Source organism: Odocoileus virginianus, chromosome 2 (genome assembly GCF_023699985.2).
Source record: "Odocoileus virginianus isolate 20LAN1187 ecotype Illinois chromosome 2, Ovbor_1.2, whole genome shotgun sequence".
Lineage (NCBI taxonomy): Eukaryota > Metazoa > Chordata > Mammalia > Artiodactyla > Cervidae > Odocoileus > Odocoileus virginianus.
The window spans coordinates 28,177,352-28,191,173 of NC_069675.1; the positions used below are offsets into that span (position 1 = coordinate 28,177,352).

The following is a 13,822-nucleotide window of genomic DNA, read 5'->3' on the forward strand; positions in this document are numbered from 1 at the left end:
GCAGAGTTCCATGTGCTATACAGTAGGTCCTTGTTGGTTATCCTTTATAAATCCAGTGGATATATTTGTGTCCAAATGTAACTCCCTAACTATCCCTTCCCCCAATCCTCTCCCCCAATCCCCCATAATCATAAATCATAAGTTAGTTCTCTAACTCTGTGAGTCTGTTTCTGCTTTGTAAGTTCACTTGTATCATTTTTTTTTAGATTCCACGTATAAGGGATGGGGAAGACAGTGTTTCTGTCATCCATTGTCCTCTATGAGAGCGGCTGAGGAATTATTCCCCTGCCTTCCCAGGTGGCTCAGTGGTAACGAATCCACCTGCTGTGCAGGAGCCGCAGGTTCAATCCCTGAGCCGGGAAGATCCCCTGGAGAAGGAAATGGCAACCCACTCCAGTGTTCTTTCCAGGATAATCCCATGGACAGAGGATCCTACAATCCACGGGGCCAAAGAGTTGGATGTAACTGAGCATGCACGCATGCGTGCATTCTCTCCCTGTGGCTCCCAGCGTGGCTGTCTCTAAGTGGACTTGGGGATCAAGAGCATGGCCATGACCCCAGAGAGATTCTTGCCTCCCTCTCTGTATGCTGGGGTGTGCCACTTCACAACTTAAGTCCTCAGAAGCTCCCTGCCACCATCCCTCTGATTCCCTGAGGCAGGGCCTGATTCAGCAAGGGCCAGGGCTCTGCCCCACCCAAACCTGAGGTTCTGGTTGGGCCTTTTGCAGGTGCTCCAGGAATCCAACCAGAAGGTTCTGCTCTCTGAGGTCAGAGAGATAAACTCTGGCTGCACAGAGCTCCTCCCAGCCCCCAGGGTCCCATCCCCGATACTGGAGGGTGAGTGCCTGCGCAGTCTCTTTGTGACCCCATGGGCTGCAGGATGCCAGGCTTCCCTGTCCTTTACCATTTTCCCAGAGCTTCCTCAAACTCATGTTCATTGAATCAGTGATGCCATCCAACCAACTCATCCTCTGTTGTCCCCTCTCCCCCTGGTACACATATTCTATCTTGACTCACTACAAACTCATTTTTTGAAAAGCCAAGCCATTTTTGCCAAACTTAAAAAAAAGTTAGTTGCTCAGTTGTGTCCGACTCTTTGCAATTCCATGGACTGTAGCCTGCCAGGCTCCTCTGTTCTTGGGATTTTCCCGGCCAGAATACTGGAGTGGGCTGCCATTTCCTTCTCCAGGGGATCTTCCTGACCCAGGCACTGAACCCAGGTCTCCTCCGTCTCTGCATTGAAGGCAGATTCTTTACCACTGAGCACCTGGGAAGCCCAGTCCTGGAGGGTAGGACCATACCAGAGAGGTTCAGCCCTGCCAGCCCCTGGGTTGTGGGGGCACTTGGAGATTACATCTTCTTGCTGGCTCAGTTTTTGCTTCTCTCAAATGGGGATAATAATGTGACCTCCAGGGGATAGTCTTAGGGCTCAGATGATGAAAAGACAAGTCAACATTGGGTATATTTTTGGTGCCATTCACAAGGAAGGCCAGGTGGCCTGAGCCCCACCTTTGACTAGGCTGTCTGACATCACTGCCGTGGCGGTTGTCTGTTCTTTTTGCTTTTGAACTGCAGGAACTGTTTGTGTATTTTGGAGATTAATCCCTTGTTGGTTACATCATTTGCAAATGTTTTCTCCCAGTCTGTAGGTTATCTTTTTGTTTTGTTTATGGTTTCCTATGCTGTTGTGAAAGCTTTTACCTTTACCTTTTTCATTTTGAAGTGTGGCTCCAGGCCAAATTCAGATGCTCCTGGTTTGCAGAGGGGAGAGGATGCCCAGAGTCAAGTCTCAGACACTCACTGTAGCCAAGTTGCTCCGTTCTCTCAGAGCACAGTGAGTGACTCTGGCCAAGGCACAGAGGTGCCGGATGTCGGCCCCAGCTGCCCTGTGGCTGGGATGAGTGTGCACAGGGCAAGGCCAGGCTGACCTGGGCTGAGAGCAAGGGCAGCTGGACCAGTGGACTAGAGTCTGTGTTGAGAGACAAGTGGGACTTGAGACACCCTCTTGTGGATGAGGCTCTGTAACTAAAGGGGTGGCTGTGCCCTCCGGCTGCTGGAGAGGAAGAACTGGGAAGGCCAGGCTCTGGAGAAGCCCTGCGCTTGGGCCCACAGTCTTGTTAGGCTGGGTTGATGGACGAGGTGGACAGTACCACAGCACAGCAGGGTCTCTGTTTCCAGGCCCCATGCCTGCTCTAGGCTTCTCCCTCCCGGCCGGCTTCCTAAGCTGTGGCAGGGGCTGAGAGCGTCCAGGCAGCCTGAGGAATGGGAGGACCCAGAAGTCTTGCACTCTGCTGTGTGTGTGCACATGTGTGCGTGTGTGTAGAAGCTGAGTTGTTGCATACACAGCCCCTCATCGGCAGAATCTGAGCTTTCCCCCAGCTCTAGTGGGCAGGAATATTGCTTCTGTTTGACAGGAAAATTCAGTAGGAATGTCTGACCCCCTGGTGCAGTAGTTTTATTGTGAGTTCTCTTCCTGGCCCCTCCCCAGGGCTGCCTGAGGTCTGCATTCCCTGATGGGGAAGTGGAGGAGAAGGGAGGAGGGGATGAGAGGGGCAGGGTGTGTCCCCTCAGCCTGGGCCTCCTGTGTCCAGTGGCCCCTCCCCAGCCCCGCTATGCCCACACCGGCGCAGCCCAGCACACAGTCTGAACCCTTGCCCCAGGCTGATGAAGGTGGAGGCATGTCCTCTTGCCTGCAGCCCAGGACTTTGCAGGCAGACCTTAGGTCCGTGTGTGGACTTCTGAAGTCCACACCAACCCTGATGACAAAGTGGACAGGAAGCCTTCTGTCAGTGTCACAGACTCAGCGCAGAGCCATGGGTAGGCATTGTTGGCTTACTTTAACCCCAGCATCAGTGGTCAGGGGAAAGACTTACACGCCTGGAGGGTTCAGCAGGGCTCAGCCCCCTCCCCTTGTACAAAGGCCAGCACACCCCAAAACAGGCTGTTGCCAGCCCCTCAAGCTCTGCCTTCTGCTCAGAGGGCAGCATTTGCCATCACTGCCCATCACAGTGTTCACATCTGGAACCCAAAGTCTGGAGGCCTTGCTGTAGCCTCCTGACCTGGCCCTGCAGGCCTGGCTGTGCTCCGGAGTGGGCAGAGCCCCCAGCCAGCCCGGAACCTGAAACCAACCCAAAAAGGCCCAGCCCCCTGCCTTGAACTGGGACTGGCAAGGGATAGGCGTGAAGAGCACAGCCACCTCTGCTGCCCCGGAAGACCCCCTCCCGTGCCCCCCCCCCACACACAGCTGGGCTCTGAGGGAGTCTGGGGGCTCGCTCGCTCAGCAGGGGCCTCTTCCTCTGAGAGCCATGGGAGCTCTGGGCCGGGCTCATCAGCCAGGCCTCAGGTGGGTCTAGAAGGAGTCGTGTCCTTCCCCACAACGGGGAGGTAGGTGGCCTCCTGTGGCCCGGGAGCTGCCCAGCTCCAGGCGGGATGTGGCCACGTGTGGGCTAGGTTCTCAGCCAGGACAGATTCCTCATTCCCAGTCTGGTTGGACAGGTTGAGGCTGACACAATGGGAAGAATTTGGAGTGCGGGAGAGGGCCTGGGCTTGGCTGGAATGTGGGCCTCCCTGAGGGGTGTGTCAGCCCCCACTTCAACTCGGGGATGATGGAAGGAGCCCTCCTGGAGCTCCCTCAGAGCTGGTCCTGCCCGGGGCTCCTTCCTGCAGCCCCAGGGTCCCCAACCGGAGGCTCCAGGGACCAGGAGGCTCCAGCAGCCTACAGCTGATGCCCGGCTTCCCAGCTGGAAAGGCTGTGACAGAATCCCAGGAATGCGCCTTGAGCTCAGAAAGAAAATTCCCAAAATAACTTCTATAAATACTTGAGAGGAGGGATGGGGAGGGAGCGCTGGGCCTGGCCTGCAGCTGGCCTAGCCCTGGGGTTGCTTCCCAGGACCACCTCCCCTACAAAGCCAGACTTTCCCTCTGCCTGCCCTCACTCGGGGGACAGGCACTGAATTAACAGGGTGACGCGCGTGCAGTGGCAGTTCTGACAAAGGCCGGCAGGACCCTCCCTCCCTCTCATCCCCACCCCAGGCTGCAGCTCCTGACCCCGCCCTGTGCCCTGCATTCATAACAGGGAGGGGCCCCTCAGAGCCGCCATGCACTCCTGAGACCAGACCCCGCCAGCCTGTGTGGCCCTAAGCAGGTCACTGAATATACATACAGGCCTCCAGTGTGCCTGCTTTTGCATCCAGGACCATCCTCCTGCCAACACTCTCTTGAGCTGCTGTCCTGTGGGAAATGGCAGGGCAGGAGCCAGGGACCCTGTCTCTTTCAGTCTAAGAGGGGTGGGTCAGGGGTGGCATTCAAGAGCCCACAGTAAGGAGCACGGTGGCAAGGTGGTGGTGTGAGCCGAGGGCACCATTCTTGGGGACGACTTCCTGGAGGAGCAGCAGGTAGATGAGATGTGGCCAGAGGTCCCCTCCTCCCTGACATCCAGGGAGGGAGGGAAGAATGAATGGATGATCTCGGGAATTTCTGGGGACTCCCCCCCACTCCCCACCCCGCCGCCCCGTAGCCCTGCCCCTCCCTGAGCTCCACCACATTCAGCAACTTGCACTTTGTTCTAATCCCTGTGTGGGCACAGCTGTGGCATTTGCCAGGTCAGGCGTCAGGCTGAGAGCCACTCAGTGGTCTGGTCTTCCCCTCTCAGCGCAGGATGGGGCGGGGTCAGGAGGGGCATCTGGATGGAATTGAAATACCGGATCTGTGTTCCCACCACCTCCCTGGAGACCTGGGGATGCGGGCGCTGAGAGGGTGGCTGACGGCGGGCCCTGGGCGCAGTGCCAGGCTCAGGGCAGAGCAGGTGAGACCTCGCACCCTCGCAGAGCAGGGCCCCGCCCAGTTGTCAGGCAGCAAACAGCGCCGAGTTGCTACCAAACATGAACCCGACGGGCTGGTGTCTCGGGCAGGTGGCAGCAGATCTTGTTACAGGCCCTGGGCCTCCGGGGCCCAGCCTGACCCCGGTGTCTCCTTTCAGGCTCCCAGGTCAGCACCCCAGGGTGGGGGGAGGTGATCCAACCCCACCCATCTGACCCGGCGTCTCCTTTCCGGCTCTCAGGTCAGCACCCCGGGGTGGGGGGAGGTGACCCAGCCCACAGTCTCCTCCATGGGAAGCCTGGCCCTCCAGAGAAACCCTCTCTCTGCACCCTCCCTACCTCCCCCCAGCCCAGGCCCCTCTGTTCATCCTGGGGACACTTCCATTTGCTGTTGGCCCACCATGCAGCCCGCTCACGATTTCGCATTCATTCTTGCAGAATCCTCACAATAGCCTGCGAGGTAGGACTGTGCTCTGTCCGCTGGTTTCCAGACAAGGAAACAGCGGCTCAGAGAAAATGGGCCACTTGCCTGTGGTCACAGCCCCCGGCAGGGGCAGGGCTCGATTCCGACCCAGCCAGGTCTTCCGGCTCTGAGCCCTGTGTGTCCCCCTCTACACAGAGGAGCCGGCCCCAAGCTCCTGAACCATGAGTGAAACCGACACGACACCCCGTGCAGCCCTTCCCAGACACCTGCACAGTTGTTGAGATCAGAGGTTTTCAAACTCATTTTCCACCAGAGAGCCCTCTTTTCAGACAGAAATCTCCCATGGAAGCTGGACTTAGAAAACGTGTGTGTAAACGCCGCTGCGGCCCCGCCTCCACCCCGGGCGGCCCCCTGGCCTTCCCCATCTGTCCTCTGTCGCTCCCTGCACCGCACTCCCAGCGCTCAAACCTTCCATTTTTGGTGCTTAATTTTGGTGTCTGGCGGCCTGTCGTCTTGCCTTCCTGCCCTCCTCCCCATGGGCCCTGTTCCATCATGCACAGCTCGGGGTCCAGATCCCAAGGCCATGTGGTCAGAGCAGCTTGGCCCGGAGCCCTGCTGGACATGCTGAGCCCTGCTCTCTGGTCTCGGGCAGCCCTGAGTCAGCACTGCTCCTATCTGTCCAAATCCAAGGGCTCCGCTAAGGCTCCATCCTGTGCCTGGGTCCCCCGTCCTCCCCCAGCCCTGTGGTCCCCTGGGGACAGCGCTGCCCTGGGTTGAAGTGTTCCCCTTCCCTCTGGCCCCCTGGACACCCGACTTCCATCCAGCGCCTCTGACAGGCTTTTCCGAGGGCTTCCTGAGCACCATCTTTCACTCTTGCCTAAGTGGTTATGTTCCAAGCCCTCGGAGGACTTTATGAAATGAGGCATGTGCATCTTCCCCAGTGGGTCTCCATAGCAACAGAGGGCCTAACTCTGGGGAGTGCGGCGAGGAGGAAAATGTTCCAGCTAAAAATGTACATGGCCGTCAGTGGGCGGGCACCCGAGAAGGGGCTCCAGGCACACAGAAGGCAGCCCTTGGTCCCCGGCTGCCCGGGAAGTCAGTGTTCGGGCTTCGCCTCACAACTTTGAATGAGAGGCTGGCCCCTGCGCTGCTCCCCTGTGCCACCTTTGAGGGCTGGGACACAGGTTGGTGGCGTGGTGCAGAGCAGACTTTCTGAGGCTGCAGGTTGAAAGGGGACCCTGGCCTCCCCCTGGTCACCACCCTGTCCCCCCACCTCCCACACCCTTCCCGGTGTGGGTGGATGGAGAGGGGATAGTGTGCCAGTTTCACTTCCTAGCTCTTGTGTGACAATTCCCATCACTTCCTCTCTCTCTCTCTCTCTCTCTCTCTCTCTCTCTCTCTCTCTCGTGCTTGAAGCCAAACAGCAGGGCCAAGCTTCCCAGGCAGCCCTGACCCCTTCTCAGAGGCCCTCCTTTCACCCAGCATCTGTCCCTGGTCCCCAGCCATCTGGGGCCCTCACCTGCCAGGCCAGGCAGGGACGGGCTTGGGTCCCAGGAAGACAGGCCCCTGATAGCGGCGACAGGACCCGTCCATCCACCGCAGGCTTGAGGACCTCACATGGGAGAAGGCAGCGCCATGGTGTGGCTTGGGGTCTCAGGGTAACAGACCTCTGGACTGAGAGCTCACATATGCCAGCGCTGTTCAAGTGCTTTGCCTACACTGTGGTGTCAACTTCACAGCAACCCCAGAAGTGGGCACCATGGTCTTTCCCATTTACTGATGAGGGCGACCTGCTCGGGAGCCCTCAGCTGTTAAAGGGGAGACTCACAGCCAGGCCTGCTGACCTTAAAGGCCATCCCCTGGGACCAGGAGGGACAGAGCTGCCCTAGTGGGTGGCCTGGGAGGCCGGGCTGGGTCTGACACAGGGAGGGTCTGCAGGTCAGGGGCCCTTGATAGTACCCAAGCCTGGAATGCAGGGCTCTCTATAGCTTGTGGCTGCGCCGCTTGTGCTCCTTACCCTGACAGGCAGGATGCTTGCCCCTCCGCCAGCACGGCCTCATGCACCACACCCTGTGCTTGTTCCCCAGGGTCTCATGCTGAGTCGGCTGGGCCACCAGAGCCTGGCCCAGAAGGTGCTGCGGGACGCCGTGGAGAGGCAGAGCACGTGCCACGAGGCGTGGCAAGGCCTGGGCGAGGTGCTGCAAGCCCAGGGCCAGAGCGAGGCCGCTGCCGACTGCTTTCTCACCGCCCTCGAGCTGGAGGCCAGCAGCCCTGTGTTGCCCTTCTCCATCATCCCCAGAGAGCTCTGACACTGCCCACCACCCCGGGCACAGAGGGAGCAGCCTGGAGGGCGGCAGGCAGGCGCAGGCGAGGAGTAGGGAGCATGGTCATGGGAGGTCCAGGGCCTCAGGGAAATACATCTCTAGGGAACACGTCTGCCGGCTGCAACCCTGGTTCTCCTCGCCTCCCCCACCTGACCCTGCTCTCCCTCCAGGACCAGCGAGGACTGAGAGCTGCTCCTCTGGAGCAGGGTGGACCGGATTTGCATCAGAAACAAATCCCATGTTCGTTGGGACTCGGACAGCATGGTGTCTGTGAGCAAGGAAGCAGCTGGCAGGCCGCATCAGCGGGGCCACTCCCCAGGGTACCAGTGTATCATCTAGGTGTACAGTCGGGGTGTGAGGCTCGCGTGCCCCCTGCACCTGTACTGCACCTGCCTTCAGCACCCCTAACCCTGGGTTTCCCAGCTCTGCACAAGCTTTAGTCTCAAACCTCAGCTCTCTGCTCCCAAACACCAAAGATGAGCCCCACCAAGTTGCCCTTTGGCTGGGCCGAGAGAGTTCGGGGTTCCTTCCTCAGCCCCTTGGGAGACCGTCTGCTTGAACCTGCGTGACTGAGAGGCATGGTGACTGGACCGGTTCCCTGAGAGAGCTAGTGGGGGAGCCCCCGGCTGTACGTCCCTGCCCCCCAGGCCTCTGTGCCTGAGGGAGCTCCCTGGCCCTGGTCTCACTCCCCACTCTCAGGTCACCTCCAGAGCAGTCATGGTTATAGGGTTTTCTGGCAAGTGGGAAGAGGATGGGCCTCTGGGGCCTTTCCCAGGTTTAAGTTAGTGGGGAGTGCCTGGCCTAGCTCTTTGTCTGATGAGGCTCTCGGGCCTCATTATGCTTGTCCCCTCTGTGGCCAAGTGCCTTTAAGGCCTCTGGTGTCTGGCCAGGGGCACTGGGTTCTGGCCCTAACTAACCTTCCATTTCTGCCCACCCCACCTCTCTGGAAGCATGCCTCAGCTGCCTCCCTAGGCCCTGGGCTGTAGCCCCAAAGATACACACATTGGCTGCTGGACTCAGCCCTTCCTGAATACTTTGCATCAGCACCTCATTCCTTCACGCCTTACCTTTCTGGGCAATGGGTACAATGTAGATGCCTCTAGGGGATATGATGTGGAGACTGGCCTTAACACCTTTCACTAACCACATCCCATTCTTGGATGACTCAAGTTCTGCCCTAGCCATTTGGTTTCCCCTTCCTGGGGCCAAACAAGGAAGGTGACTAGAGACCCCAGGAGGAGCCGGCCCCTCCTCTCCAGTCGGGCTGGCCTCTGTGTACGTGACACCCTTGTCTACAGGGGTCCTAGGAGGGGGGGCGGTTGCTGGAGGGTGGGGGGGTCTTCCCTGCTGGCTTCCCTAGCCCTGCTGCACAATGCTCTTGGAATTTTCCCCAGGAAGTCAGCCTCCACAGGCCCATCAGGGAATTCCTTATCTGCACCTTGAGTTGTTTTTAAAGCTCCATCTGGTACATTCCTCACTTGAAGGTGTGTGGAAGGGTTGGGCAAGATGCCCGGGTTTGTCAGAGCTGGGTCTGTTCCTTGGAGGGGAGGAGCTGTTGGAGGACACACCCCTCCCCAACCTCCCGGCCAGGGCTCAGCATTGCACACACCCCAGGTGCTACCAGGGCCAGCCTATACCTCCTTGCCTTCCCGTGCCGGGCCAGGGGACACTGTAAGGACACCAGATCCTTCTCCCACCTGGGTGAAGGATCTCTGTGTGTGTATGTATGTGTATAAATATATATATATATATATGATAGAGATCTATTTTTATTCTGAAATTCTGTTGGGAAAAAATTGAACAAGAAAAAGCAGATGCTATTGGTTCACATTGGAATGGCCAGAGAGGTGGGTAGTGAGTCCGTGGTAATGGGAAAGGCAAAAGCAACACCTGCATTTTGACTTGAAGCATTCCTGATGGGAGGCCTCAGGGGGCCGGGCAAGTTGCTGACAGCTCAAAGGTCTTGAATAAAGAGTCCCATGATGGGAAGGCTGGTTTGTGTGAAGCAGTATGTTCATGTTCATTTATCCACCGGTTACCCCTGGCCTTGAGTGAGCCCTGGAGAGGAGGCCAGGGCGGGGCCGCACAGGTGGGGAGGCGGGGGGTAGAGGGAGGGGCCCACTGAGGAGGTTGTGATGGGGGCCTTGGGAGGTGCAGTGGGTGGGAGAAGGCAGAGGGGTCCCGGCAGGGCTGGCTGGAGTGGGCCTTGTTCTGGCCTGCCACCTGCCCATCAGGTGGGCTGGGAGAAGCCAGGGCTGGACTTGCCACCTGAACAGGAGAGACTGCCCTGAGAGCACGGCCAGGAGCGCCTTCAGCACCTGGGGGAGAGCCCAGGGGAGGCAGGGGCGTGCGCTTAGGATCCAGCCCACACCCAGGTCAGCCACCTGCTCTGAGAAGTCCAGACAGGTTCTCTTCTCTAATAGATGTTATGCTGCATGTGATACACCATGCCTGTTATAAAATGTGCATCAAAGGATGCCGACAATTTACACAGAAGCCCTGCTTTCTTAGTGCACCCCAAGGGATTATCTGGTAAGACACCCAAGGCTGCACCCATCCAGTTTGAAGACACTGCCCTAAGGCTTCCCCCTGGCTCTCGGGGCTGGCCTAGACAGAGCTGCCCACTTAGCACCCTGGCCTCCTCCACCCCGACCCTCAGCCCTGTGGTTGGGTCACGGTTTTGCTATTCTGGTGAGGAAGGGCCCTTCCGGGAGCTGCTGGGTGCCCAGCTTCGATTTCCCTCTGGCACTTTTTAGAAAACACCTTTAAGGGACTTCCCTGGTGGTCCAGTGGCTAAGGCTCCATGCTCCCAATGCAGGGGGCCCGGGGTTCGATCCCTGGTCAGGGAAGTAGATCCCACATGCTGCAACTAAGACCCAACACAGTCAAAGAAATAAATAAAAACCAATATTATTAAAAAAAAAAAAAAAACCACCTTTAATCTTTAGTAGTTTAACAATTAGTATTAAATTACTTGTCTCACAGCCTCACCCCCAGCTCAGGCCCCCTGGGTGAGAACTAAAGCCTGCTATAGGCCACAGAGGGGGCTTCCCTAGTGGGGCTCAGACAGTAAAGAATCTGCCAGCAATGTGGGAGACCCGGGTTCAATCCCTGGGTCGGGAAGATCCCCTGGAGAAAGGAATGGCTGTCCACTCCACTATTCTTGCACAGAGAATTCTATGGACAGAGGATCCTAATGGGCTACAGTCCATGGCATCACAAAGAGTTGGACACGACTGAGCAGCTAACACTTTCCCTTTTCATCTAGGCCACAGATGGTGTCACTTGTCTGCCTGGCAGAAAGGTCTAGAAAAGCTAGTCCTACCAGGAACAGAATGGTAGGAATCTGGAGAGGGGTGGGGAGGGGAGGGTTTCCCGGCCCTGAGGAAGGCTTTTTTGGTCAGATGTTGGAAAGTCAGGCAGTGGTGGGAAGCCAGGCATTCCCTGACCTCCAGTTACAGGTCCACAGACCCCTCATTCACACTTGAGCCATCCCTGGAGAGGGAGGAGCCAGCCTTGTGTCCAACCCATCACACCAGAACAAGGGCTGGAATTCTGGGACAAGACTCAAGGTCTCACCGTCACCCGCATGAACCTCCAGCCCACAGCTGTGTAGTGTTAACAGTGTTTATCTGCAGGCACAAGTATGAATGGAATTTCAGCCACCACCACCCAGACTTCTTTCTGGTACCAAAGTGCTCATTGTTACAGACACACCCCCTACACTACTGGAGCTCTCAGATGTTGTCACTGTGCAAATATTTCTTGGCCTTGCTTGGGAAGCATCCAGCTAAACAAATCTCCCCCAGCCCATGCTGCCAGCTTCTGATGACAACCCACAGTCAGAGAGCCTCAAGCATCAGTGATGTGTCAGACCAACCCACATGGTGCCGACTTGGGTTCTGGAAGTTAGGGAGGTCCTACTGGGAAAGTATCCCATGCCAGAAATTCCTTGGAGTTTTCATCAAGCTTTCAGTTGCAAAAAAAGCAGAGGCCCACTGCAAAAGAAAAGAGATAAGGGGGGTTCCCTGGAGCCCTAAGGCAGGGACTGCAGGGCACAGATCTGGGGCCAAAGCAGCTACATATCTGTTTTTGGTGATGGAGTCAGTACCCAGAGTGAGCTCGAAGGCCCAGCTGTACCCCTGACTGGCCCCATGCCCTGAGAAGTCACCAACCCTCTTTGCCTATCGCCTCATCTGTAAAGAATAATCCTGGCATAGTGTCTGCCTTGTGGACTGTCCTGGTGATTAAGTGAGAAAAACACAGAGCCTAGAACAGTGCCATGATAACCACTGGATACCATATGATGACTTTCCCTGCCCCCGCCTGCTCCCTCCTCCTCTCCCTGCTGGCTGCCTTTGCTCACTCAGAGATGCTCCCAAAGGACCGCATTCAATCCACACACCTTGGCTGCAGCCCCTCTCTGCACAGCGTAGCTTAGATTTTTGGATGCAAGGATCCTGTTGGTCCTACTTATTTTTCCACGGGTCTCTAATGACAACCAGCTGTGACCAGAGGACATGGGCCTCAGGACACAAAATCTGGCTGCTTGAGCAGCTGGAGATCTGGGTGAGCAATAACAGGCCCCTTCTGAGACCCTGCATCAGCCCATCACTCTCTCAAGCCCTCCTGGGCCCTGGGTGAGATGGAGGTCCCGCTGGAGGAGACAGACGACAGAATTGGCACCCACCCTTGCCCTTCCCTATCATTGTCACTTTATGGTACACTGTGAGGCTCCTGTCCTGGCTCTTGATGACAACGACAATCCTAATTCTCCCTGCTCTATACTGGTATAAGGCACTTTACTTATCCGTGAACTCTCTCTGACATTGCTCCTCTGATAGTCAACAACCTAGGGAAGTGGGTTTTGTTGCATGAAAGGTGATGCGATTATGGTGCCTCCGCTCACAGCTTGGAACACAGCCAAGCTGAGAGTAAGGTCCCTGCCCATAGAGCTTCCCAGCTCACTGGACAGGAGAGAGGCAGGCAGCGCCTGTCACCGAAGCAGCAGAATGACTCCTCTGGGATCCATGGAAACATGTATCACCAGGAATCCTCTGCTTAAGTGTCACAGGGGCAGATACACGGGTCCAGAACCCCACCCCCACCCAGCCCATTTCACCGGCAGCTGCAGCCCATGGCCCAAGACCCACATATCCAAGGGAGGAGAATAGCTCATGCTGCCTGCCGCCCTCGCCCTCGCCGTTTTCTGCAGCGGGAGAGGAGGTTTCTGAAACAGAGATCACTCAAGAAGCTGGAAAGTCACCCCAAAAGCAAGAGGGTTCTCAAGATGCCAGGCAACCCAGAAACAAGAAAAGGCCGCCCCAGGAGCTGTGCACCAGGTCATGTGACCCCCCCCAGCCTGCCCGCCAGCTGATTGGTCCAAAGTTCCTCCTCTGTGCACCAGCCCACCGCCCAAGAAGTAGCAGGGGCCCCCAGCGGAGAGGCCCCCAGACTGCTGGTGACACTCTCACTGACTGTCTTCCCCTCTTAACTGTCTCTTTGGAATTTGGCAAGAAGTCAGCCATTGGGGGCCTCTTTTAAAAACGTATTTTTATTTTTTTTCTGAACCCTTTGAGAATACGTTGCATAAATCATGCCCCTTTACCCCTTAATAATTCAGTGTGTTTTTGTTAAGAACAAAGGCTCTTGTCTTACGTAACCGCAGCACAGGTAACAAATGAAGGGATTTACCCTGACACAGTATTTTCTCTCCTCTCCCATTCATATGCCAGTTGGTCACCACTGTTCTTTGTAGCACTGCCTCCCCCAGCCCAAGATCCCACACTCCACTTAGCCGTCACGTCTCTTTAGCTTCCTTCCATCTGGAACAGTTCCTCTCCCTCTCTTTGCCTTTCATGACATTGACAGTGCTGAAGGCTGCAGAGGGTCTGGCCTCTGAGGTGTCAATATGGTTGGAGAAAAGCAGCTTGGGGACGTCCCTGGCAGTCCAGTGGTGAAGATTCTGTGCTTCCATTACAGGGGCATGGGTTTGACCCCTAGTTAAGGAACTAAAATCCCACATGCTGCATGGTGTGGCAAAATAATAATAATAAATTGTATTTTTTTTAATGATACAAAAAATTAATTTTTAAAAAAAGCAGTTCATGGTTGGGGCAGAGGTTGAAAAGCAGTAGAAGCTGCAGGTCAAAAAGAAAGTTGGAGGCTTCACAGGTGGCACTAGTGGTAAAGAACCTGCCTGCCAATGCAGGAGGTGGAAGAGACATGAATTCGATCCCTGGGTCGGAAGAGCCCCT

At 56.6% G+C, this 13,822-nt stretch overlaps 1 protein-coding gene across 3 annotated transcripts in view; it reads left to right on the plus strand.

The window, feature by feature from the left end:
• Positions 1–9,570, plus strand: part of TTC7A (tetratricopeptide repeat domain 7A) — a 119,456-nt gene extending 109,886 nt beyond the window's left edge. For 2 of the 3 annotated variants that reach the window (XM_070477880.1, XM_070477888.1), the window contains one exon: positions 7,329–9,570. In XM_070477880.1, the coding sequence (XP_070333981.1) occupies positions 7,329–8,005 (677 nt within the window). In that variant the 3' untranslated portion in view covers positions 8,006–9,570. The remainder of the gene's footprint in view (positions 1–7,328) is intronic. The other variant, XM_020876173.2, reaches the window with a different exon arrangement.
• The last annotated feature ends 4,252 nt before the right edge of the window (positions 9,571–13,822 follow it).